Here is a 26,864-nt window from a genome sequence, read left to right as displayed (position 1 = left end):
TGGAAATGTTGTTTCATTTAACTGTTGAGCTAATACTTAATTACTTTGGTGTTGTTTATGCCTTCCTTCACTTGTTCCTGAATTAGAGTCTTTGCTGGGCTGATTCTAGCCCTCTGGCCTTATGTTTGACATCCCTGATCTAGACACTTCCGCTCTGAGAAGACTGGAAGAACACTCTGTGTCATCTCATCATGGCACAGTTGCAGTACATTAATGGCTCTGGCGTGTGACCATTTTGAAGCAGGCTAACATACACTAACATGGCTCTAACAAGATTTGTTAACTTGTTGGATGCTTTTGTTGGCTGCATGGGCCGAGAGCTTTTCAATAAACTCAACTAGTGTTTCTTTTTTTGTTGTTGTTTTTAATTATGTTTTTTTTAACTCCAAACATTGCTGCATCAGTCCATACAACAACTAAACAAAGTTACAATAATGATAGTATTCCTAAAATACTTGGCACCACTAATGCTTCTCCCATCGTTTTTTTATTCAAGCTTAGCAAGGCAGTTCAGTTCAGTAATCAAGCTTATCGTCATTGCCTTTGAGAAATATCTGTGTTTGTCAACAAACAAGGAAGCATCCATTCTCCTCTGTTTAACATTCATATTTTATCAGAGCAGAATCGGCTGCTGGCTTCCTCAGAAACAAAGCGTCTCAACTTTACAAGCACATTTATCTGTTTTATGAATAACTGATATTGGAAATGAATAAATACAATATTTTTGATTGAAAGATGAAATTTCTCATGCAATTCTATCATAGTATCCAGCAGCAGCAGGTGGAGACGTTTGCCACCAGAGTACGGTTCCACCTCGGAGGAAGAGTTCGGCTCCAATCGCAATTCTCCGAAACGGCCCCACGTGCGGCCTCATCACATCGTCCCACACCGCAACTCCAGACTCGGCGCCACTGTGAGCCCAGTTGGGGTGACGGGCCCAGGTGGAGTGGGGATCAAACACCGCATGAAAGAGCAAGAGGAGTACATCAGGGACTGGACAGCACACAGCGAGGAAATAGCCAGGTACTGATCCACACTGAACTGGGCGAAACTGAGCTTTAATGGTTTAACGGTTTTGTATATGCTGTTCTGTGTATGCAGGTTTCATGTGTTCATGTGGCTGTTTATCCCGAGTCCTAAAGAACCCCGTCTGATGGTTAACAGGTTATTCCCCTGTGTGCGCAGGATCAGCCAGGACCTGGCTAAGGACTTGGCCATCTTGGCTCGTGAAATCCACGATGTTGCCGGCGAGATTGACTCAGTCAGCTCATCCGGCACAGCACCCAGCACCACAGTCAGCACCGCTGCCACCACTCCAGGATCGGCCATTGACACTCGGGAAGAGGTAGGCCCTGCACGTCCCACGCAGCCGGATATACAGGACAGCATGAAAAAGGTGCCCGTTTTTCTTCTTCTTATTGCCTTATTGCATGTGTTTCCATTGCACTCTTCCATCTTAATGTTTTGCGTTCATTTAAAAAAAATATCTCTCTGCTGCTTCTTGATCTCACCTGCTGTGTGAGGTATTCACGTATTACAGTCCCATGCACTCCATTTTCATTTGTTTATCCTTATTTGACCAAGAGAGGATTTTTTATTATTTTTCTACTATAAGACTAAAAACCGACTGTCTTTGGCTAAACAGTTAAAAAGCTTCAGAGCTGCTTAGCTTTCACTGATGGAGTTTTTCTTTCATTTCCCATGAATTCTCACATATTAACTATGTTAAACTAAAGTAGAACAACACTGTAGAGAGATTCACAAGTTTGACATCCTTCTTCTCTCCCTGCTTCGTCTCTACCCGTCTTTGCCTAGTTGGTTGATCGGGTGTTTGATGAGAGCCTCAACTTCAGGAAGATCCCACCTGTGATTTCAACTAGTAAGCCACCAGAGATAAATGGTAAACCAGCAGAGCTCCGGCCCCGTGCTCCTGACAACTTGGAGCCTCGAGCTTTAAGAAGACGCACCTGGAATAGAGAGGAGGTGAGAGGCAAACAAGAATATATGACACCATATTTATGTGACTATGGAAGCTGCATTGCATTCAGCAGTCAGCTTAACAGTCAGTTTCTTCTTCTGTGTGCATGCAGGCCGTACTAGACAGCCTGCTGCTCCATTCAGTTTCCCAGCTGTCCACCAAGATCAGGCACTCCATCGACAAAACAGCAGGAAAAATAAGGTGATTATACTTGTTGATATAAGTACCATTAGCATTTAACAACATATCTACAGTGCCTAACTCTAACCCACTGATCCTGAATACAAACGTGACCTGTTGTACAATGTTTGCTTCCAGGATTTTGTTTAAGGATAAGGACAGGAACTGGGATGAAATTGAGAGTAAACTAAGATCAGAGAGTGAAGTGCCACTCCTTAAAACTTCCAACAAGGTGCGTAAATTCATCTGTCTGAATCATATCGAGTGACAAACAATTCCCAGTGTTAAGTGAATCCAATCATTTTATTTCCACCCTCCGTTCACAGGAAATTTCTGGTATTCTGCTTGAACTGAAGAGAGTCGAAAAGCAGCTTCAAGGTAAATTATAAATGTGAACTCGCTCAGAGTCGTAGACATTTTCCTGCATCTCCACTCTATTTATTTGTATTTAAAAGTTGAGAAGCGCCTTAATATTAAGTGAAAAGAAATAAAAATGATGGATTTCTTTCAAATGCTGAAAATTCATCACCCTGCAAAACGGGACTGACACATATGTAGGAAACGGAGGTGTCAGAAGGAGCTTTGAGCTGATTCTCTGCAAATCTGAAATGTTTTTCTTCTTCTATACTTGTGTATGTGGCTTTTAGCTCAAGAGCAGATCAAAAACTATATTTTACAATACAAAATATACACTGGCTTTTACATGAGGCCTTCCACACACTGACCCTCTGGCTGTTTCTGTGATAGTGATCAATGTGATGGTAGACCCAGATGGGACTCTGGATGCCTTGGCCAGCCTCGGCCTGACCAGCCCCACAACCCCTACAAAGCCCCAAGCCGCCAAAACAACTCCCCCCTCTGCTACCAGCCCTGGGTCGGCACCCCCAGCCAAAGAATCACTGCCGGAGATACTTCCAGGGTCTGGAGGTTCAGCAGCAGCCTCCGCCAGGGTTCAGACTTCTTCTGCCAGCACGGAGGAGAAAGCACGCGACACCAGCATGGGTCTGGGCAAATCGGCAGTCGGAGGTCTTAGCTTCAGCCGGATCCGGCCGAGCGGAGAGGAGGCCATCGCCCAGAAGTAAAGTTTGGTTTATGTGAATAAACAAATGGATTGGAGTGCAGGCGGCTGGTGATCCATGTAGAAACATTCAAACTATTTTGTTTGTTTATTTGTTTATGACAGAACAATGGCCATTCTGAGACTATACCAGTCTAAGATTATAGCATAATATAAAAAAAACTTAGCAAAAGATCTCCTGACCGGAATTGAAGTGCTTCATCTGACCTTTAGACTCCCCTCTCTGACCCTCAGCTGATACATCATGAGTTAACCATGAACAGAAATTGACCCATGAATGATTTGAAAGACTGACATTTCAACTTTGAACTGTTCAAGCTGACCGGCTGACATGATGGTCCCGGTCGGGTGCTCTCTCAGTGGACAGATTTCTGTGGGCGTACAGTCTCCTCCAGTCCTCTTGCCTTCTCCGTGTGTCTGGACCCCTTCTACACTAAGGACATGCCTTAAAACATATTCTTTAATAGTAGCAGCATGACCCCGTATCCCCTCTACTTCAAAGACTTTTAACACTTTCATGACAGACTGCATTGTAACATAACACTTGCAAAACATGTTCTATTTACACTAGAACGAAATACAACACACTGCAATAATTTATTAGCTCCACGCCAGTGCAAAGAATATTTCAGCAGCCTTAAATAACCACCCTGACAAACCACAGTCATAAATAGACATGCTTTATGCCAGGAACTGCCAAATTGCAGATGTTTTATATATTTCCGAATTGTAACCGTCCATTGAGCCGTCTCTCAAACTGATTTGCAGTGCCTCCCCATCCTTCGGTTCACCTATTTTTTGTTCGCCTGTTATGTTCCTCTCTGTCCTTCCTGTTTTTTCCTCCTTGTAGCTGGAAACATGTTTGTCAGAGCAGTAGCACATGCATGAGAGAGCTGAGTGTTTTCTCCCTGCAAGCTAGCACCTGCATTGCTCTCAACAATACTAAATGCTGGTTTTACTCAGTAGTAACACCCTATGGGAAACCAATGATAATCACTTACCAAAGCGAGCATGTTTTCAAACGGTAAAAAGTCATCAACTGATATTGCAGTTCATCTTAACGTGATCTGGTCTGCAGTTCACCCGCCTCTCTGAATGTCAAAACCCAGTCTCTGTTAGCAAATTAAGGATTCAAGAAGATTATTTATTATAACGAATCATTATTTTAATAATTGTAAACAGATATTTCTGGCCCCTGTGAGAATCTATGCCTAAGTGTCTTTATGATTTCCAATTGGCTTTTTCTCTGCTTTTTTTCAAGTCACAGATTGACTTCTTTTTCAAGTAGCAACAAAGAAGGTCACTGTTTAAACCACTGTTTTATATTTAGACACTTTTCTTATGATTTGACTTGTTCGTTTTCTTCGTGAATACAAAATCTGAACTTGAAAAAAACTGCTGGGTTAGTTTCAATTAATGTGCTGTCAAAAGAATATGGGCACCTCACAAGAAGCCTTTTTTATGGTTTAAAATATCGAGTCGTTAAATTGATTAGATAATTATAAAATAAGCTCCCCGTCTGTGAAGATTTAATGAATTTTGCTTGTGTATATACAGAAGGTGAATTGTTATCTTACTGATACTGTGGAATTTCAGTATAATTAACCTCTTACTCATTGACTTTGCTGCTTTTGTAGTTACTTTATGGGGACTAACCATTTTCTGAATCTCTCTCCAGCTTATAGTCTGTGTACTAGAGTAAGACAACTTAAAGGCAAGTGTATTAGTACTTAGATGCTCATGGAATAGTGAATTAGGTACCACAATACATGTTCATTTCCTTCTCTCTATACCGTACTGTACAATGTTTTTCAATGCCTCAAAGTGCCCGTTTTGAAGCTGGGGGGCATTGATTACAAGAAGAAAAAAAGACGTACTTGTCTAAAGAAGATTTATCTGGTTTTGCACATCAGATTGTGGTGTTTTTTTCATGCAGAAGTAGTCAAAGGCTGCATCAGATGAGCGATATCACTTAGCCTGATATCAGACGTGACTGCCTTGCCTCTCTGGAACTATTCTGCCTGTACAAAAAAAAAAGAAGAAGAAGCCTCTAATTGTGTTTTTATTTTTTATTTTCTCCCATTTTATCAGAAAAAGTAGAAATTGGGGGACTGTGAATGCTAGGTACAGGCTTATTTTTTAAAACTCTACATGTGTCATCTGCTCAGTGTTCTTTGTATTTTTTTCTTGTTATTTTTGTAAAGAAAAAAAAAACACCATTTTATTTATTTTTTTTGTTTTTGTTTTAATATGTTGTGGATGTTTCATGCATTTTATATTTGTTCAGTTATCTGCATTGGTTCTTACTGTTAATAAAAAAGAGCCATACACTTGTCTGTCCAATTTCATTTGACTAGGCAGTGAAGAAAGACACTCACCAGTCACTACATTAGGTACACCTTGCTAGTACTGCACTTTTGCCTTGAAAACAAGGTGCTGGAAACAATCCTCAGAGATTTGAACTATTGTGAACCCATTGCCATGATCAAGAAACTGGTTTGAGATGATTTGAGTTTTATGACATGATGTGTTATCCTGCTGGAAGCGGCCATCGGGAGATGGGCACACTGTGGTGACACAGGGATAGATGTGGTCAGCAACAATGCTCAGGTAGGCTGCGATGTCAAGAAAATATCCCCCACATCATTACACCTCCACAAGTCCAAACCATCAATACAAGGCACATTCTTATGTTTACTCCAAATTCTGATCCTACCATCAGAATGTCTCACCATAAATTGAGATTCATCTGACCAGGCCACATTTTTCCAGTCTTTTGTTGAGCGCGTGAGAACTGTTTTCATAGTTCCTGTCCTGCACTGACCAGACATAGTTCAGTTGTTTGCATGTGCATTTAGAGATGCTCTTCTCCGAATGCACAACCTTGGTTGTAATGAGACACTACTTGACTTAATATTGTTTTCCTGTCAGCTTGAAGCAATCAGGCATTTCTCCACTGGCTTCTGACATAAAAAAGGGATTTTCACCCAGAGAACTCCCACCGCTGGATATTGTTTTTGGATCATTCTCTGTAAACCTTAGAGATGGTTGTGGTTGTGTGGGGAAAATCCCAGTAGATCAGCAGTTTTTTGAAATACTCAGAAAAGCCCATGTGGGACCAAATGCCATCTTCAAAATGACTTAAATCACCTTTATTCCCCATCCTGATTCACACCTTGATCGTGAGAGTGTATATAAACAAATCCCTTTTTAACATAAACCTGGCTGATCCTAGACTCTTAACCCAAAAGAAAAGGAAATGCATCTCCAGTAACAACTGAGAAACATCCCATGACTTTTGGAAGGTGAGTCAAGGAAGCCTGGAGCTCAAAAAGTGATGTGACAAAAAACAGTAAAGAAAAAACAGGTTGTTATTTAAAGGATTAAACTCTAACTTCCTTTTATCCTCACTGTATTTACATTTGGAGCTCATGCTCATGTTTCAGCCGTTTTAGTAACCCGTCTCAAATTGTCCCACTTTTACTTTTTGGGGTTTAGTTAACCTGCACAGAAGTAACATGAGCACCACTGATTAATGAGAACCCCGTTGTAATTCCTTAAAAAAGGAACTCCTTTACAGTCAGTTGAACTATCATTTTTACTGAGTAGAATTGCCATTAATAGTGTGTCAACTGAAAATGCAAATGATACAACTACTCGCTTTGTGATGCCTGAACAGTTAGACATTTGCATGCTCAGCTGTTGTAATCTTTTTACAATAACTATATTCAAACTACAATACATCAGTTTTTTACATGGCACTTGGCATCTAATTCTATTTAACTGATGTAGGAGCTTATACAGTTTATCTCACTAATAAATTCAGAATTCTCACATCTCTCCTCAGACTTGTCAGGTTTGTGGCTGGGGACCTGAATATGTGCAGTGCTGAGGTCATTTGGATGGGTACCTTTTATATTTTGGCTAAAAGTTGTTCTGTTACTAATGGATTCCCAAGCCTCTTACCCCTAATATTAATCTTACAACCAAGTTCCAAACACTAAGCATAACACAAAACTATTTTCTTAACCTTGAAACTAGTCAGGGCATGTTTTATTTTGGCCCAAAGATTTAATCACTCTATTGATCTAAAACTCAGACTGGTTCTCTTTTTTTCCCCCCCCCTTGGTTTCCTGTGACAGATGACTTTACTCATGTTGTCTAGGAAAGTGGTTTATAAGAAAGCTGAAACCCACACTCTAACCGTCCCACAGTCCCATTTTGAGCAGGAACGATCCCTCAACCTTTCAGCTGCACTCCTTTCAACCACAAGAGCTACAGTTGTGGTCAGGTTTGCATGCACTCATCATGGGCATCATCATTTTAATCATTTCTTTGAATCGTTTTTTGTTTTTCCCAGGGTGGAGCGATTGTACAGCATCTTTAATGACTTTAAAGAACAAGAATTGGATGCACGAGTTTGAACTTATTTTTGATTTTCTCTAATCCACACAGGGTCAAAAACATACACAGAAGCTCAAATACACTCCCGCTAATTTGTGAACAAATGTTCCTTAGCAACTTGAACCTTGGCTAGGTGCTTTTGGCAGCCATTAATAAGCTTCTGGCATGATTCCAGCCAGATATTTGACCACTCTTGGGTAAATTTGGTGGTTTCCTGACAGACTGTGCTTCTAAGTGTAGACTTCAGAAGGCCATTTCAGAAGTGTAATGTTAGCCCATGAAATCCATTTCAAAACCAGTTTGGGATCATTCTCCTGTTGGAAAACCTGTGTCCAAGTTTCAGCCTTCTAACTGTTAATTTAAAGTGAAGAGCTCCAAACCATGGTGCTACCACCACCATGCTTGACAGTTCATACAGTATTCTTAAGTTTAAAAGCCTCACCTTTACTCCTAACATACCTTTAGTCATGGTTGTCCACATATCTTGATCTTTGTCTCATCTGACTATAAAACATTTCTCCAGAAGGATTTTTGGCTTGTACATGTGGGCAGCTGCGGATTTCAGTCGAGCTTGAAGGTGTCAATTTTGAGGCAGGGGCTTTTTACTTGGTTGGCATGCTCTCAAGACGGTAATACTGGTGTTCCAGCAATTTCCAGTTTATGGAAGACCTGGGACCAATCCAATGAGTGCTGTAAAACAATTCCTTTAATGCTGGCAAAGAAAAACTACTAGTTGTAGTCAGTCATAATCAGTGTTGGGACTAACGCGTTATTAAGTAACGCGTTACAGTAACTACGTTATTATTGTGGTAACGAGCACGGTAACTAGTTACTATGCCAAAACCAGGAACGCGTTACTCGTTACTGGGATTTAGATAGGCTCGTTACTCGTTACTTCGTGTGGTGGATATCGCGGAGCTTCCACAGATTCAATAACATTAGCAAGTGGTGGAAGCCAGCAGGTGGATGAGGGAAAGTGGAGGCAAGAGGAGAGACCCGAAGCGGCCGCCGGTCCGCGTGTCAGGTGAACTGAACTTCAGGTAAGAAGTTATGACCTGCAGTCTATCTGGGTCAGATATAAACCAAGTTTACGTGGAGTTTATTTTCGGTATGCTGACATTTTCGTACTGCGTGCTAGCTAGCATGACGGAGTTTCTATACAGCTGTGTGGGTGCTATGTTACTGATGTTGAACTTTATTTTGTTCATACGGTTAATTATTAGAGTTGCCAACCGTCCCGTAAAAAACAGAATCGTCTGGTATTCAGAGAAAATATTATGTGTTTCGTACTGAGGTGAAAAGGAACACAGTTTGTCCCGGACTTCAGCTACAATGAAAAAGACACAAAGCTGAAGCTGCACAGCTGCCTCTTCTTCTCTCATTCTCTCCTGTTTCTACTTCAATCACGAAACTGATCAATGATCAGCTGATCGGCTTTTCTCTCTTGTTTATTTATCGCCCACTTTGCGCCAGAAAGAGGAAACCAGCGGATGTCGCGTTAAACAACAGCAGCACGTTTAAGCTTGGTCAGCTGTTGTTAGAATTTATTTAATATTAATTTCTAGTATCAGCTCATGTTTGCTGGAGCCACAGCTGTAAAGCTGCTGGTCATGATATTGGTTTGGTTATCTGGTGAGAGGAAAACATGAAGATGAAACCAGGAGATGTCCTTACTGAATCATCAGAGCTGAACAGGTGATGGAGAAACAGGTTTACCTTTTAGGTGACATGGATGAGTTGAAGGGAAGTTATGAACTGTTTCTGAGAGACAAATAACACCAGGATCCTTTTCTACGTAGCTGACAGCTGGTAACTGTGCAGGGGCGGATCTAGCAAAGTGTTGCCAGGGGGCCAGGTAGGGCATTAACAGGGAAAGGGGGGCACAAGGAAATACTTTTCTTTCTTATTCTCATTTAAAATGTCTCGCTTTAAAAAAAAAAAATTATCTGAGTCTTACAACAAACAATTGATAGATTGATACATATATACCATCAGAACAGTGTACATCACTGTCACAACAGTGTTTATTTTCATTCAAAGGCTTTATGATTTTTCCTATAATGGTGGGCCGGTCTCTAGTCAAAATGCCCGGGACGATTGTTTTGTCCCAGTCCAGCTCTGTATGCAGCTCATCTGCAGTCTGGTGTTACCTACATCTTCGTATTCAGAAGGCAGAATTTCCAAGTTCTGAGTACAATCAAAAGCACCACGACTGCAGTTTTTGTGTTGGATGTAAAAAGCAGGCTAGAATCATGCAGCGGTCAACGACGGTCCAGGCGTGGGATTTCTCTTGTGGAAATGTGCACATTATTTTTTCCTTTCTATTGGTAGGTGGCACAGTGCACTTGTGGCAAGTAAGCAAGCTAGAAGACTGGGAACCTTGCTGGTATCCAGTTACGGAAGCAACACATTAACAAGAGAATTCTGAGTAAAACCAAAGTTACTTTCCCTAGTAACTAGTTACTCTGAAAGTAACGAGTAACTTGAAGTAACTGAGTTACTTTTTTAGAGAAGTAACTAGTAATGTAACTAAGTTACTAATTTAAAGTAACTTACCCAACACTGGTCATAATACAGACGAGAGCACGAGTGGTGTTGTGATGTGCCTTTTATTTCCACAGATATATTTTGGCTCGATCAGATTTAACAGCACTGGTAATCAGACAACAGATGTGAACATGCATGGCTGGATGGTGGGTGCTGGAAGCTGGGCATTAGCCAGGGGGCCACCCCATACTGCGCCCACCGAGAACGTGGATGTGGATGTGGTACACCGACTGGCCTCCGTCCGGCCCATCATTGATGATGATCCTGTAGCCTTTGGACAGGCCGGCATCTTGAGCACACTTCTTTGCAACAATCAGCATGTGGCCCAACAACTAACAGACACACAGCAAGAATGAGTTGAAAATACACCCTGCATTGAAGTATTAAAAAGGCAAATAGTTCCCCCTAGTGGTCAATGATAGAAATATGCAAGAGAAATGATTGTGTGAGATTGTTTATGGTTTATTTTACAAGCGAAAGTCATAAAAATGATACTTACCGCAGCATCATCATCCTCGGCTTGAGACAGCTGAACAATTGGCTTTTTTGGGACGACAAGGATGTGAGTGGGAGCCTGAGGTGAGATATCAGGGAAGGCTACACACTGAGAGCCAAAGCAAGAAATTAGAAAACAGAATTAGACTGTGCACAATCAAAATTGGAAATAACTGAAAGTTAGCTGAAAAACAAAAACTAAAAATATAATTAAAAAAATGATAATAACTCAGGTCTTAATAGTACTTACATATTTTTATGTAGTTATGCACACCCCAGTATTTTGAGTTAAACACAGTAAGGCTGCTTGCTTATGTCAAAAATCATAGTCATGAATATTTGGTCAATACTGAAAATTTTAAACACACATTTTGGAAAAACAGATTTATTAAACTTTAAAAAACAGGAATAAAATTGTCTTTTTTAGGCTAATTTCCATCAACTTTAATTGTAATTTCAGCTCTAAATCAGATGATCATGAGTCACTCTCATTTTCTTCACCACAGCAGATAACCTGCCTCCACCCTATTCCAAGCATCCTCCTCTGTCACACCAACCCTCTGCGTGCCCTCCTTTACTACATCTGATTTCTGTACCTCCTCATCACTCCCAGTGAAAAATCTCATCTGCACCTCTAGCTCTGCTTCCTGCCTTTTTGTCAGTGCCACCGTCTCCAAACACCACATCACAGCAGGCCTCACTATCATCTTGTAAACCTTCCCTTTCAATCTTGCTGCTATCCTTTTGTCACAACTCACTGAAACACATCAAAGAAAGCAGAATGGGGCACAACAACAAATGTATGTCGACTCCGACAAAATCACAACTAAAATCCAACTAGTGGCACAGCCCAAGTTTTAATGTGACACAATGTTTACATATTTTTGTTGCATTTAAGGCGTACAAAAATGTGGAATCTGTAAATATGACAGACATAAATTATCTGGAGGTATCAGCTACAGCTCATTACACTGGGAATACAAAGCAGTTCCAAAACTTAGAAATAAAAATAAATATTGCTTTTTTAACGCTTTGATTCCCCATTGCACTAATGTCTGCTGCAAATCACTTGATGTTGCTTGGTTGCTTTATTGTAGGAACCTCACCTTTTCATTTTCCTTGTCTTGCTCTAGCCTGCAGCGGCTACATGTTTAACGAGTCTGCAAACAGCACTGGAGTGAACCCTGTTACTTCTTGGTGCAAAGCCAACTGTCTGTAACTTCAGACGCTGAGTGGCAGCAAATATGACAAGAGCAACGACACATGATGGCATGCAGAACGAAACCAAAAGCGTGCACAAGAAGGCTGTCGAGATATTTAATAATCTTGAAGATTCTTCTGATTCATTACATGATTTCTGCAAGCTCTGCTGCAGCATTTTTAAATGCAAGTAAGCACAAAAACAGCCTTTCTGCAACGCTGGGTTAGCATTAGCTGAACGCCTCCTGCAGGCAGCCACGATGGGAAACATTCAGACTTTAAACGTCCTCGTGAATCAAAGTGATGAACGCATACCTGATCGTCCTCATAGATTAGGTTGGCAGGAATCTCTTTGCGTACAATTTTCCCAAATATCGTATCTCCGCCCGGTTTGGCGGTCTGCGCTTTCGCTGTTTCATCAGCCATGTTGACGCAGATGAGCCACGGCTCCCCCGCGCAGCTTCCAGTGTCACTAAAATCAGAGCCGATCTATGATGAGAGCCACTCCAATTCCTGTTAATGCCACTGTACAGAAACCGGCTGCAATTCAGACAGAGGGGCAGCAGAGGGCGCACTACCCTCAGTGGATAAGCGTGGACGAAGCTAAATGGTGAAAGTAATTATTTACACCTACTTCCAGATTTAAAAACTTACTACGTTGTGTATTATTCGCAAACACGGTTTCGATAATACACCCGACTTTAAATAAAACGAGAGTCGTGAACCTGTTAGAAAATTTCTCTAGCTGCTAGCTTCACTCCCCTATTCAAGACGGCAGTAGCCATAAAAGTGACTCATGGTGCCGTCAATACTTCCAGAAAGTTTTTTTTTACTTCAACAGAAACCTGTAAAATATCCGAGAAATGGATTATATACACCACAGCATTTGCACTTTTGTGTCCGAAGGGAGCTCTCAGCACAAAAGTAGAATGGCTCACTAGTGCCCCCTATAAAAAGGGGAAATCCAGAGAGAGGGCGTTCTCAATTGAATTAGTAGCTCAGTGAAACTACTCTGAGCCCTCATTGGCTACAAACACAGCTTCATTTCCAGCGTCGGCTCTGATTGGGCTCTGACATATGTGACGTCTCCTTACATCGGAAGTGAACACAAGAAGGCAACATGGGGACTCGTTTGAAGGTTAGTAAGGGATATTATCGTGTTTTTAAATACCTTTATTGCAACGTTGCTTGCATGTTACCTGAAATTGCAGGTGACTGGTAGTATCATTCACAGCTGTTCTAAAAGCTGCCTGTTTGTGAATGCAGGTTCTGGGCGTTTTTAAAACGCTACACAGGACCAGGATGGCTGTGTTCAAAGATGATCACAGAGCACTGACAGGTGAGTCTGTGAGCAGTATCTTGGACTGATAATTAATGCTTATCAAACAGGAGATGAGTGAACACATGCTCAGCATTCATCAAATGACTCATGTTCGGTGTCATATGAGTCCCATGAGCGTGTCTTATATTATTAACCTTTCTCTACTATTAACAAAATGTATATATACCTAAAATGATTTATATTTTCAGTTATCACTGATTTTGTTAGACAAATCGCCTAAAATGCCATGTCCCCAGACGTCTTTGTTCAAGTTCAGTTACCAATTTAAGTTAGAAAAGTCAAAGTAATTTGAGTTTGTTCATATCCTATGCACAGCATTATAATATTCTACACCAAATTTTATTTTTGTTATTAATAATTTAAAAAAAAATACTTAAAGCCTTTTGAAATTTTTTAAATAAATTCTGCTCCTGAATGGCCTTCCTCTTTTGAAAATCATTCTGAATAGGTTCCCTCACTGTTCCTCTGGCTACATGACTTACACCAAGTCATGTATATATATTTTTTGGGGGAAATCATGTACAAGAACCTCTTTCATCAACTCCAAAAAGTTGATTCTTTTCAGTTGGATGTAGCATTTTCATTGGTAGAAACGTTTCATCACTCAATGATGAATGTACTCTCACCCATGAGTACAATTTGCATTGTACAGCAGCATTACAGCATTGTAAGATGGGAAAAGATGTGCCCTTAGGGCTTTTCACATGAATCCTTGACTTTCCATTCAAACCAGTGTTCCTCCCTGTCCAGATTGTGTACATCCTCATCATTGAAAGAGTGTCCACTGGCCTATAGGTGTTAATAGACCCCATAGTCTTTTTCGATACTCATGAGACACAAGAGAGAAACCTTAGTGATCCCTTAGGCAGTATTTGTCCTTCTTGTCTCCTGGATCACTGGGATCTTTCTTTAGGTGTTTTCCCACCTTTGACATATGTCCAGCCGGGATAACCACATTTACAGAGCCTTCTTGATGTCATGTTCTCCATCTATGAGTTACAAAACATTTCTCCCACTGAAAACGCTATGTCCAGATCAACTTTTTGGGATTTCCTTACCTGAATGAGTGAGCATACATCAAGACTCTCTCCGTGTTATATTATGTTTCACCCAAATGTTAAAGCATAAAATGTCCACCTTCTTGTTCTTATTTACAGTGTAAACAGATATTTGATGTAATTTAGCATTGTATGGTTGATAAACATGTGAAAATCATCTGGATTACATCAGTAATGATGGCCATGTGTAATAGCAGCATGTACACAGAGTAATAGGAAGGTTGCATTGGACAGATTTATTTTCATCTAATGAGCGTAATGAAACCTTTATTCTGAGCCTTTTGCTGTGAAGTCAAATTAGAATTGCAGAATTGCTCAGGTGACTCGAAATATGTTTGTTTTCTTCTACAAAGCTGCACGATTAAAGATCAATGAGGAGTTTCGGAAAAACAAAAATGAAACGTCAGAAGAAAACATCCAGAAGGTACAGTGTCTGTTTGTTATTATCGAAGTGAGTCTCGCCACAACAGCCATCTTTTAACACCTCTTTTCTCATCTTGGGGTTGCAGGTATTCCGAAATGTTATCTAAATTGAATTTAATTGCATTCATCATAAGAACACAAAACTGCATGTCAGTCAGAGCTGATCTAAAACGTTTCATACTTTCTGAGGCCGACAGTTTGCATCCTCTTGTTTCCCACTGGGATGAATAACCATGAAAAGGGGAAAAAAAGACTTGGGCTGCTACTTCTCCAATTAAAGGAAATAATTTAGATTGAGATCTGTGGATTCTTTTAAAAAGCATCTAAAGCCTCTTTAAACTAGTTTTGATTTTCTAGCATTTTTACTGTGAAGCATTTTGATATTTGAAAATAAAATTTACTTTATTTCACTTCTACTTCTTTTACTTTTTTATAGCTGATTAAAGTGGGTTCAGACGTGGATATCGTCCTTCGACAGAGTGTGGTGCAAATGGAACATGTAGCAGAAAATAGGCTGTGTATGACATGATTTGTCTTTTTTTTTTTTTTTTTTTTTTTATTAAGGAAGTAGCATGTGCATGCAAAGATTACTCATACATCAAGGATCATAATGCATATACTTGCTAATGATTTTTTTTCCTCTAATGATACGATTGTGTTTTTTGTTTTTGTTTTTTTTCTCCTCACCCTCAGTGCTTCGACCCAGAAAGGACCTTCTGCTAGAAAACGTCCCCTATTGTGACAAACCAAGGGAAAAGTCGTGACAAACCATTTGATAACTTCATGATCACCAGGAAAGAGACTATATATTATTTGTTGCCTTTAATCTTCAGTTTGGATTTATAGAAGGAGCATTAAAAAATAATAAAATTAAAGATCATCTCCACACTTTTGATTCAGCGAGGATCTACTTCTTTCTGTTTCAAGGAATCTGTGCTGGGAAAACTGGATTGTGTCATTTCGTGTACAGCATGTTATCAAATGTAATTGAAACATTATCTGCTGGCTTCTTCATATGATTGAATCACACAAAGCGAACATATAAATTTGCTGGTACTGTAAAAAATGTTAACTGTTATCTGATTAACTACATGTATTTCCAGAGTGTCCCAGACTTAATTTGTTGTTACAACCACAGACAAAAAATCAGCTCTGCTTTAAAGCTGCAAAAAAAATTATCTGTGAAAACCTTTGTATAAACCTCTGTGTGAAATGTATCTGTAATAAAGGGTACCGTAATTTAAAACATTGTTGGCATATAGCAGATTGTAGATATGGAAATTTATTTTACAAGCTTATAGTCTAAATGCGTAAAATCACATGTCCCACAATGCTCATTAGAAACGAAGGATGGTACGTCATCAAAACGCGCCGTTGCTTTGGCAACGTTTGTAACGGTTAGCCTTCCTATTAGCTGTGTAGCCTTCGCTAACCATCGATCTCGATGCCAAAAATAAGGTGAGAATTACTGTATTTTATCATTATAACTGTTTACCGTGATAACAGTAATAATAATATCGTTTCTGTCGACCGACTCGTCCCGTCTCGTCTCGTATGGGTCAGCTCGGACACATTATGGGAGCTGGCTGCGGCGGAGGTCCACAGCCGGGAGAGCGGAGGTGCAGAGGACGGGGACGGTGGAGAGGCTGTGAACGAGCGGACGGTGCTTCTGATGGGGAGCAAAGCTGGGGTGTGTGGGGGTCACTGGTTTTACACGGAAGCCCTTGTATCTTGTTACTGTACTGAGTAAATTAACATCCGTTTATTTTTCAGGGCAAAACGTCCATTCTCCTCAGGTGCTTGGACAGGTTGGTATGATGATGCCCGGGCAGACTAGAGTGCTCTAAACCCCTCTTCATATTCACTATTCAGACCCATTGCAGGGGCAGTTTACACCATGCAAAGTGAAACAGGCCTGGATCACGAAAGCTAAAGCTGAACCTTTTACAGTCAATATTTGGCAAAGCTTTTGTATGGCTGAAGTGCTAAGGGAGACTGCCAAGAAAGTATTTGGTGTATCCTATTGACATAAGAAAGGAAAACAAGGAGTACCTGGTGGTGGGATGAGGGAGTGCTGGCAATTATTCAAAGGGAGTGGTTAACATATAAAAAGTTGGGAAGGCATGTAGATCTGCCTCACGGAAGGAAAGGCTTATGTGAGGCTCGGCACTAAGGAAATAAAATTAGCTTGGCAGCAAGACTGAGCTGGAAGGAAGTGTACTAATGAATGATGAGAGACTGTTGAGGAGATGAAGTAGTGTGAAGAGCTAATGAATGAAGAAAATGAGAGAGAGGAGGACAGTTTAGTAAGGAGGAAGTGATGACAGCTGTGAGCTAAGAGTGGACTCTTGGAGAGTGAGAGGATGCCTGAGGAATGGAAAAGAAGTGTAGTGATTTTCAAGAACAAGCGTGATGTGCAGAGCTGTAGTGACAACAGAGGGATAGAGTTGTTAAGCCATACCATGAAGATATAGGAAAGAGTTTAAGCTTGGTTCAGGAAACGGGTGATGATCAGGGAGCAGCAGTATGGCTCATGTCTAGAATGACCTCTACAGATTTGCCGTTTGCTTTAAGAGTGTTAATAGAGAAATATAGAGAAGGCCAGAAGGAAGTGTAGTGTGTCTCTGCTGATCTAGAGAAAACACATGAATGAGGTACTGTAAAATATTTAACCAAAAGCACAAGTTAGTTTCATGAAATCATACTTTGTATAAACACTCTTTTTTTTTTCTACTAGAGATGAACTATCCAAACCAACTCTGGCCTTGGAGTACACTTTTGGCAGACGAGCACGAGGACACAACACGGTAAGTAAATCCTTTTAGTCTTGGACACTTTGCTTTAGTCTGTTAAAAATGAGAATACAAATGTGGTTATACACCTGTATATGTTTTATTTGCATTAATAGGAAGGAACTTGCTTCCAGTATTTCAGCACACTGACCACATTAGAGAGTACGTTTTGTGTACTTATGTGGCAGGATGTGCTCATTATGCAAGTAAAGATTTTAGTTCTTGGTAATAAATGCTGCTGAAATGTGGAACAAGCCATAGAGGGTTAGGGTTGCACTGGATGTTTATGTAACTTCAGGATAAAACTGTTATATTTTTCTTTCAGCCCAAAGACATAGCCCACCTATGGGAGCTGGGAGGAGGGACCTCTTTGTCAGACCTTGTCCAGATCCCCATCACTCCTGTCAGCATCAGGTAGGTCTCTTACAAACGTCCTGCTTTTGAATAGGGGTCAGTATTTGACACATTCACAGTGTGAATTATGTTATTTATCTTTTCTGTTCAGATTATTATTTGTATCTTTATAATCTGAATCTCCTGAACAGCAATGTCATGCCAGTAGAGAAGAAGAATGTTTTCTTGGTCTGAACCTCAGAGGAAAACCTTCTTTCATTTCCTGTCTTGTTCAGCTGTCTCTCAGTCATCCTCGTCCTGGACCTGTCTAAACCCAATGCTCTGTGGGGAACAATGGAGAAGCTACTGCAGGCTGCACAGGCTCACCTAGAGAGAACCTCCTCCCAAGTACAGAAATCCAAACCCGGAGTCAAACACCAGACTCCCAGCCACTCAGCAGCACGTGTCTTACCTAAAGACTATCCTGTAAGACCTCGTCTCATTACACACACCATTTTATTACAGAAATTTTATAGCTGTGTTACAATTTCTAAATCCACGTCTCAAAGGAACTCAACATGTGAGATGAAACAAATTTCTATAACCATTTATTATCTAATAATTCTAATATCGTTAAACTAAATTAATGTAACCAAGAACAGGATCATAAGTAACTTCCATCACAGCTAATACATAATAAATTAGACTGTAAAAAGCACTGAGGGAAAAGGCAGCTCTGCCTCCTCAGGGTTTATGTTGATACAGGTGAGCCTCTACAGTCGATCAGCACAAGGGATGCAGCACAAAGAGACAGCAGATTAATAAGGATGATTAAAAAAAACAGTTATCAAAGGGTAAATGTGCTGGTGCACTGAGGCATCTGTAACAAGTTGCATATTTAAAGTGTTTACATGAACTACTCATGCCTCTGGCTTTCTAAACACTCAAATGTCAGAAAGTAAAATGTGCATCGACCTGACAAATGGAACCAAGATGGTGAAAATAGATATTTTATTGTCAAGGGAACAAAAGCAAATCTCAACTAAAAGTGTAAAAGTGTGTAAGGCTGGTGCTGTTTCCAGAGTTAACTGTGATTCTGTCAGCAGGACAGAGAGTTGATCAGTCCCTTTCCTGTTCCTCTGCTCATCATCGGCAGCAAGTACGACATCTTCCAGGTAAAACACACTATTTGTACTCTTTTTAAATGATTTATTAAAAAAGACGTGTACACAGAATTATTATTAGATCATAAATTTCAGTAATATTTGTATAAAAGATTTCCAGTTTTTCCATCTGCTTTTCAGGAATTTGACTCTGACAAGAAGAAAGTTGTCAGTAAAACACTGCGTTTTATTGCTCATTACTACGCTGCCTCTCTCGTTGTAAGAATGCTTTTAATGCTCCTGCAACACATTTGTATTTAACAAATAATTTTGCACTTTTTCATATATTTCTTATAGTTTGCTTTCTCTAACCACCGCTTTGTATTTGTGTTTGTGTCTCCTAATGCTTTGATTAGTTCACTAGCATCAAATCAGAGAGCCTTATATCGAAAACCAAGAGCTTCTTCTTGCACCTGGCTTTCGGTTTGGAGAGAGGGTGAGGAGGATAAAGCAACGTTGAACACAAAGCAGTAATGGGCATGGACTTTGATTTTAGATTATAGTTTCAATAGAGTTACTTTAATGTTACCACTAATGCTTGATAATACTATTTTTCACAGTCTCAGTTCAGATTTATTTACATTTTTGTACTGTATAAAAATTGTATGATATAGAAAAGGTTTTCATAAACAGTGTGAGCTTAAGATATTCACTTTAGTTATATAATCATGTGATGGGACAGCTCCAGATAGATATACACACTCAAAAGTCTATAATCTTTACCTTTGTTTAAGATAGAGGTATTAGATATTGCATTAAAAGGCGCATGGCTGCTACTTACAATCAACTGTCATTGTTTCTTGAAGGGAAAATGTGTGTTGCTCTCATTGAGTATTTCTAAAAAAATGTAAAATGCTGTCTATGTTAGAGGTCTGTTGGTTAATGTTTTAGCTGTAATACTGTTTTTCTTTTTCTTTTTTTTCTGTAATCAGGAAAACTGTTTCCTCTGACCCCCTCAAGCCGCTCATCATTCCCGCAGGCTCTGATTCCTTCGGTCAAATAGGTGAGCACAGCGCCCCCCAGTAGCCAAAAGTAGAAATGTCTTCAAGTTTTAAATAAACTACAAAACTCTGTGATGAAACAAAGCATCTCCTTTAAATCCACCCTCTTTTATTTAACATTCGGTGTGATATTTTATTTAAAATCTGTTAATATAGGTTCCCCACCTACTGTCGATGTGGATATAACGTCTCTCCATGCTAAAAATCCAAAAGACCTCTGGAAGAAAGTGTATGAGCGTGTCTTCCCCCCAGAGGTAGTTCAGCTTCTGGCAACATGTTTGTCTTCAAAATCCAACTGATGTAGACAAACTACTTTTTCTTTTGCGTTATTTAAAAGCATCTGTTCATCTAAACAACTTTGTCATTGTAGAGTACAAGTGAGCAGAGAGAGCTAAAGGATCCAGCCAAAGATCCTCAGTACAGTGAGCCTCAGATTGATGCCATGAGAGCCCAGAAAGACCAGGTAATGCATTATATAAGTGCTTGCATTGCAATCCTACTGCAGTCAAGTCTCTTGACTCATGAGTTGGCAGTACGGTGGTTAATCAGTGGTAATCAGAATTCATTCCCATTCACTTATCTCAGATTCGTGACCCTGACTTTTGTCCTCCTTCTGAGGGGTAGCAAGTATTTAGGAAGATAATAAATCACTAAAGCATTTAACACAAAATGAAGACGATAAGTTTCTGTTTCATAGCACGGTTTCATTTGATAAAGAGATTAGACATAATGGCAGCAGATAAGAGAGGCTGTTAAGATATGTGTGTTTATAAAATAATAACCCTGCTTAAAATGACAAGCTCGCGGGATACAAAAATACAAAAGCTCATTAATATATAATATATTAATAGTTAGAATAAAAATATATCGTATGTTTCTTTTGTGAAACACTATTAAGAATCAGAATCAGAAGACTTTATTTATCCCCAAGGGGCAATTAACAAACAACTGAGCAGCATACGTTGCAGTACGTTACAGTGCAGTCTGAAATTGCAAGGCTGAAATGATAGAAGGACTTCAGTCTCTGGATCCAGAAGGATATCTGGCTTTAGTTCAGTTTGACATTATCCGATTTTCCTTATTTCAATTTTATATGAATTTGCAAAGATATCATGTGATGTCTAATGTTTCCATTTCCCAATGGTAAAACATCCTCCAGAAATTCCTGCAGCCAAATCCAGATTTGCATTGTTGCCTTCCAGGGTCCAGCTGTGGTAAAAATTCAATGCAAATCTGTTCATAACATTCTGAGTAATTCTGCATAGCCCACAGCTAAACAAACAGACAAATCAAACGAATGACATGGCCTGTTTGGTGGGGGTAACAGAGTTAAAAACTGTGTAAGCTGTACAAAATCTACAAATAGAGAAACTCGTTCGACATCTTAAAGAAGGTTAATGTTCCAAAGTAACCCTTTGTCCTTCAGTAGTCTGTTTGTAGTAGTGATTCTGTCTTGAAATGAACAGGCTGTAACTTTTTATCCTGTGGTCATAAACTTAGAGATTAGCTGTCTTCATTCCTGCCTGCAATAGTGCCACTCTGGAACTTGAACTGCAGTAACCTGATGGAGTCACAAACCCAAATCACCCGCTGTTATCGCTGACTGACTTTCACCTGGCGCTCGTCGTTTCACTCGCCATTGTATGGTCTGAGAACTCAGTAGAAAAACAGGCTAAAGGTTGATTCCAAATAAGTCTTGAGAAACTCCTTTATTAAAAAGCACCCTCTAGTCTGGATTAAAAAAAGGAATCTTAAGAGATCATGGTAGTCAGAAATGACCTCTTTATTTGAGAGACAACACAATGAATTTAGGTTTGCAGTAAAATATATAAATGCATAGTTCAGTACGAATACAAATAAACACCAATCTTAAGCGTTTTAAGCTAATTAACTATAGTTCTGTTTTCCCCTGGTTAATGTGTATTTATTGTAGTTTAGTGTCTTCAGCGTCTTGTGGTCATTTACACTGATGTAAAAAAAAAAGTTTTCCAGTAAAAAGTTTCACAGTACTGCTCAGAGGTGTGAGCGCCCCTGTAGACGTAGAGGCTTTGGCATTTTCCATGTGCGGAGCATTCAGGTGTGTGCCAGTCGTCCCTGGAGTCAAACAAGGTCAGACGTGCAATGTTCAGCTGGAAAAAACCCGAGGGCCGCATCTCAAACTCGATACGCCAAAAAATTCCTAACAGTAAAATTAGAAAAGATTGAAAAGGTTTGCCTTTAGTGGAACCTTCCTTTATCTGCATCATCAGATTTAGTCTATAGTATTTCTTCACTGCAGTGTGTTTTTGCATTTACCTGCACTGTTTTGTTTTTCTTGTATTGCCTCAGTAATATGTGAAAAGTGTTACATCTGTCTGTTTTTCAGGAGTTGGAGCAGTATAAAAGGAATGCAGCGAAATCATGGAAAGGTCTAGAGCTGGAGACATGAGATATCATCTGCTTTATTACACACATACAACATATTATAATGTACATAGAGCATATATATTGTATTTGTTTACTTTTTTATTATATTTTCTGTTGTACTTTTCTGTAATTATATAAATAAATGCTGACATTTTAATCAAGTTTAAAAAGAAAAATATAGTTTTGGCTTACCAATAATAATGTTTGTTCTTCAAACAAAACAAACAAGTTTATGTTTTTTTTCTTCCCGGCCATCAGTGGTACTAGGGTTAAGGTTACCACAAGAAAACTGTACATGCCATAAACATGCAAATTTTTCAGGTAACATGTTTCGAGTAGTTTACAGAACATCTGCAGATGTTTAAGTGTTTTAATGTATATGGCCTCATCCCAGTGAACAGAGATGAACTGTGCTGTACTACATGGCGTGCATCAAATGTAAACATTTAAACTTAAAAAAATTTATTCTAAGTGCCTATAATACCACTTTATTAGGTACACCTGTTAAAGTGCTCGTTAACGCAAATGTTTAATCTGATAATCACGTGGTAGCAACGTAACACATTGAAATTCAAACCGGGCATTTGAAAGAAAAGGGATTTAAGTGACTTTGATGATGACATAGTTGTTGGTGCCAGATAGGCAGGTTGATCTACTAGGATTTTCCTGCGCAACCATCTCTTGGGTTTAAGAAAAATGGTCTAAAAAACAAAATATGGCTTTTTGATTGTCAGAATGCCTCAAACTGACAGGAAAGCAACAGTAACTCGAATAAGTACTCGTTATGGTAAGCAGAAGTGCATCTCTGAATGCACAACACGTCAAACCTTGAAGCAGTTGGGCTTCAGTGGGAGAAAACCGCACCATGTGCCACTCCAGTCAGCTTAGAAAAGAGAAACCGAGGGTACAAATCACACAAAACTCACCAAAAGTCTGGATTTCTGCTATGACATTTGCATAATCAGCAACAACAACAAAAAACTAAACATGATTCCTGTCTTATAGCAGAGGTAGCAGCCCACACTTTGGGCTGCTACCAGGTGACCATCATTTAAATAGTCTGTTGAGTATTGCTGAAAATGTCCATCCCTTTATTATCAAGAAAGCAAAAAGGGTACAGTGTGCCTAATAAAGTGGTGGGTGTAGGTCATCTCTGAATAGTGCATTTCATAACATAAATGCTTTATAAGCTTAACTTAAAAAGAAGATTTTACCCACAAAGCCGTGTTTGTGGGCTTAGTGACGCACAACCTTGTCCCTGATCTTAAAGCTAATTATGCCCAGCAGCAGCAGAGCAGGCAGGAAAGCGTAGAGGAGAACAAAGTCTAGTGTGTATCGGGACAGCGCGCCAGGATAACCCTCCTCAATGATCTGATTGCCATGGGTGACCACACAAGCTCCCGGCAAAGATGTGGAATTATCTGTAATCACAAAAACACAAAAAAGTATTAAGAGATTTCATTTTCTGAAAGTGTCTTTTAGTCTAAATGACTGTAAGTGCTGCTGGGTGACTTTGACCACTGATCCTGAACCCATCCTTTATAAATCAGTCTTAAAAGGACCAATAGCAGAAAGATCAAATGTAAGACATAATTGAAATCAGTAATTTCTAATGATCTTTCAAGCTTTATCCTCTACACTGCTCGCAGAAGCACTGATGACATTGGTCAATGCCAGTGTTCTTAGTAATACAGTGTAAATTAACAAAATAGCATTCCCTCTAGAATAGGATGATCCCATGTTAAAAATGAACTTACTGCATGTGAACTGGAGATCATAAAACTCTGTGACTATGAGCAGCTCACAGCTGTACTTCTGGAAAGTCAGGTAACTGAGCCACTGAAAGACCTGTGGCATCTGCTGGGTGCCCCTGTTGCAAAGAAGAGGAGAGGAAAGTGAGCATATGTCCTGAGAGTTAGCATTATTATACCTTAATTTTCAATAAATTCTAAATCACACGTTTTGTAAGCATAAAGTTAAGCATATATCTTACCGTAGAAAGCCAGATCCCACCACTATCCCTGCGATATTGAGTAGAGCCACTCCAGTGTTGACCATGTTAGGGTCTTGGACCACACCTAGTAGCACCACAGTCAGCAACTCACCTGATGAGAGTGGAAAAAAACAAACATATCAATATGTGCAGCTAAAAGATAAAGACAGTGGAAACATGGCTATTAAATGCTTTTAAAGCACATTTGTGCCCCAGTGTTTTTAAAGCACTGAAATTCATGGGAACAGGATGTCGAACAGGTTAATATGTGCTGCAAAAAATAGCACTTTACCCTTTTATTTTATTGGCTCACCTATAACATGCGGCACCAGAACTACAGCAGTGAAACACAGAAAGCGCAAACCTTCCGGATGCATCCCCACTGTCCTGAGAGCAAAGCAAGGCAGAGACAAACACACAGACACACAGGAGAGACATTGATGACTATGAAACATAAATCCTTGAGTGGATAAATGTGCTTCTTCCACCACCAACACAAAAACACATCAAGCTTATGACCAACCAGTAAAGGAAGGAGGTGAAGATGAAGACACTCAGGATGCTGAGGGGCAGGATGTGGAAGATGTAGGCCAAGAACATTTGCCATTTAGTGTAGAGTCCATCCTGACTCTCCTGATCACTGATGGCTCGCAATGCTGGGACTGTGAGTATAAAAACAGAAGTGGTGCAAAAAAAGAATAAAGTAACTTCTGGACCATTCCATATAAAATCAACCAAATCTGAAAGCCCCCCGACCCTATTCCTTTATTTTTTAAAGAATAACTTTAGTATATTTAATAGATATAAATAAGATAAATGAATACCGTCAAATATTGATGCCTGCCAAATCTGAGACTGCTTATTCAAGGAATATGATAATGCTGAGCGATTGTGCACATGCACATGTATGTATAAAAGACTTAATGTTGTTTTGCTTGCAGTTTTTAACTCTGCATTAAACTGGGAAAAATATGATGATTTCAAGAGTGCAAAACCCAGAAAAATTTCTTAAGTGGAGTTTTACCTTTTTCATATTTCATTCAGTTCTAGTACTTTAAAATCTGCATATTATAATGAACTGTTCATTCTGTTCTATTGTCTCATAACTGAAAGCATGCATATGAAAACAAAATATATCAAAAGGGCTTTCCTTTAATTTCCCCCGTAACAGGATGATGACGATTACGGACTTTTGCGATCGCTCCATATTTCAGGTGTTCTTGGTTTTATGCCAAGAGTTTACCAAGACAACTTGATGGCCCTGTTTCTTTAAAAAAAAAAAAAAGAAGCTTTTCATTGAATCCTATCAGTTGTTATCTCTGAGACTGAAGGTCACAATGATATCCCCAAGCACAACCTCTGATTGTTTGGGTGTTTACAGAGGCTGACTTCAGCTCAGCCCAATCGTTTCTCACATCTATTCTCCTCGGTGTCTGTGAGGGCTGGAGCCCTGAAGCTAAGATTTTAGACTATGTTGATACAGTCATGGTAAAGAGAAAGTATACTCTCTTTCAATTCTCAGGTTTTATATATCAAGTCATAATAAAAAATCATCTGGTCCTCCAAACTAGGTAAATACAAGCTCAGATTAAAAACAACAGATGACATATTGCACCATATTATTATTAATTAAGCCAAAATGCAGAATCAGTACATGAAAAACTAAGTACACCCTTACTACTGCCAAAGGAATTAAGAGGGTAAATCAAATGCACACAGTTAATTAAACATCAGCATGTGCGATCATCCCTATCTATGCCAAACAATAAAGATGTTAGATATAATCTTAAAGAAGTAATTATTGGTACCTGTCCTTGTGGGAAGGCTTAAAAAGACATCATTCTACAGTGAGAAAGAGTCAAAACAGTTGGCAGCCTTCCCAGGAGTGGACGTCGGAGTAAATTTACTTTCTATGCTCATAGAAACTGCGAAAAGCCCAAGAGCTGCAATTCAGATTCTACAGACCCCTGTTAGCATGAAATAGTTAAAAGTTTAAGTTCAAGACAGCACACACACACACAAAAACAAAAACAAAGGAAAGTAGACTGATCAAGCATGGCTTGTTTAAAAAGGGTTTCCAGGAGAAAATCTCTTCTCTCTACATGGCAGCACAGTGTACTGTAGGTTTAAAGTTGCAGCTGAAGACACCACAAGACATCTGGAACAATGTCCTTTGTGAAGATGTTTGGCTGTAAGGCACAGTGTCACATTCTGAGAAAGCCAAACACAACATATCCACACAAACACCACTTATTAACTGTCAGCTGTGGGAGTGGAAGGCATATGATTTGGTTTGCTTTGCAGCCACAGGACCTGACTACCTTGCAGTCATTGAGCTGACCATGAACTGCTTTCTCTGCCAAAGTATTCTAGAGTCAGACTGACAGTCTGGCCCAAACAGGATAACAGGACAAGCTAAGAATGGCTCTGTATAGACAAATGCCCGCAAACCTCAATGAATTAAGGCAATG

At 39.6% G+C, this 26,864-nt stretch overlaps 5 protein-coding genes across 11 annotated transcripts in view; 3 read left to right on the top strand and 2 right to left on the bottom strand.

The window, feature by feature from the left end:
- The window catches only part of cep170aa (centrosomal protein 170Aa), a 38,586-nt gene extending 33,018 nt beyond the window's left edge, over nucleotides 1-5,568 (top strand). For 4 of the 7 annotated variants that reach the window (XM_005474337.4, XM_005474334.4, XM_005474339.4 and 1 more), the window contains 7 exons: nucleotides 765-1,023; nucleotides 1,165-1,396; nucleotides 1,816-1,983; nucleotides 2,091-2,179; nucleotides 2,297-2,390; nucleotides 2,485-2,536; nucleotides 2,906-5,568. In XM_005474337.4, coding sequence (XP_005474394.1) covers nucleotides 765-1,023; nucleotides 1,165-1,396; nucleotides 1,816-1,983; nucleotides 2,091-2,179; nucleotides 2,297-2,390; nucleotides 2,485-2,536; nucleotides 2,906-3,240 — 1,229 coding nt within the window. In that variant the 3' untranslated portion in view covers nucleotides 3,241-5,568. The remainder of the gene's footprint in view (nucleotides 1-764; nucleotides 1,024-1,164; nucleotides 1,397-1,815; nucleotides 1,984-2,090; nucleotides 2,180-2,296; nucleotides 2,391-2,484; nucleotides 2,537-2,905) is intronic. The other 3 variants (XM_005474336.4, XM_005474335.4, XM_005474340.4) reach the window with 3 other exon arrangements.
- Nucleotides 5,569-10,230: 4,662 nt separating this feature from the next.
- Nucleotides 10,231-12,368, bottom strand: hint1 (histidine triad nucleotide binding protein 1). Its single transcript, XM_003438303.3, has 3 exons — nucleotides 12,198-12,368; nucleotides 10,687-10,791; nucleotides 10,231-10,519 (listed from the first exon to the last, which is right to left on the bottom strand). The coding sequence occupies exons 1-3, from the start codon at nucleotides 12,306-12,308 to the stop codon at nucleotides 10,355-10,357; spliced, it is 381 nt and encodes a 126-aa protein (XP_003438351.1). The 5' UTR covers nucleotides 12,309-12,368; the 3' UTR covers nucleotides 10,231-10,354.
- Nucleotides 12,369-12,866: 498 nt separating this feature from the next.
- lyrm7 (LYR motif containing 7) lies at nucleotides 12,867-15,953 on the top strand. Its single transcript, XM_013271875.2, has 5 exons — nucleotides 12,867-13,020; nucleotides 13,149-13,221; nucleotides 14,636-14,706; nucleotides 15,142-15,223; nucleotides 15,399-15,953. The coding sequence occupies exons 1-5, from the start codon at nucleotides 13,003-13,005 to the stop codon at nucleotides 15,467-15,469; spliced, it is 315 nt and encodes a 104-aa protein (XP_013127329.1). The 5' UTR covers nucleotides 12,867-13,002; the 3' UTR covers nucleotides 15,470-15,953.
- A 53-nt stretch (nucleotides 15,954-16,006) lies between these two features.
- Nucleotides 16,007-23,266, top strand: dync2li1 (dynein, cytoplasmic 2, light intermediate chain 1). Its single transcript, XM_013271873.3, has 13 exons — nucleotides 16,007-16,163; nucleotides 16,269-16,395; nucleotides 16,479-16,513; nucleotides 17,443-17,512; nucleotides 17,823-17,911; nucleotides 18,127-18,316; nucleotides 18,937-19,005; nucleotides 19,135-19,212; nucleotides 19,350-19,429; nucleotides 19,926-19,996; nucleotides 20,151-20,248; nucleotides 20,365-20,457; nucleotides 22,360-23,266. The coding sequence occupies exons 1-13, from the start codon at nucleotides 16,150-16,152 to the stop codon at nucleotides 22,420-22,422; spliced, it is 1,077 nt and encodes a 358-aa protein (XP_013127327.1). The 5' UTR covers nucleotides 16,007-16,149; the 3' UTR covers nucleotides 22,423-23,266.
- abcg5 (ATP-binding cassette, sub-family G (WHITE), member 5) overlaps nucleotides 22,630-26,864 on the bottom strand; it is a 12,831-nt gene continuing 8,596 nt past the window's right edge. Inside the window, exons 10-14 of the mRNA XM_003438434.5 lie at nucleotides 24,917-25,055; nucleotides 24,707-24,780; nucleotides 24,394-24,505; nucleotides 24,158-24,270; nucleotides 22,630-23,821 (exon numbers count right to left, since the gene is read on the bottom strand). Of these exons, the coding sequence (XP_003438482.1) occupies nucleotides 23,637-23,821; nucleotides 24,158-24,270; nucleotides 24,394-24,505; nucleotides 24,707-24,780; nucleotides 24,917-25,055 (623 nt within the window). The 3' untranslated portion in view covers nucleotides 22,630-23,636. The remainder of the gene's footprint in view (nucleotides 23,822-24,157; nucleotides 24,271-24,393; nucleotides 24,506-24,706; nucleotides 24,781-24,916; nucleotides 25,056-26,864) is intronic.

Source organism: Oreochromis niloticus, linkage group LG13 (assembly GCF_001858045.2).
Source record: "Oreochromis niloticus isolate F11D_XX linkage group LG13, O_niloticus_UMD_NMBU, whole genome shotgun sequence".
Classification (NCBI taxonomy): domain Eukaryota; kingdom Metazoa; phylum Chordata; class Actinopteri; order Cichliformes; family Cichlidae; genus Oreochromis; species Oreochromis niloticus.
Note: the sequence above shows the minus strand (reverse complement) of the source record. Positions and strands in the feature narration are given on the sequence as shown.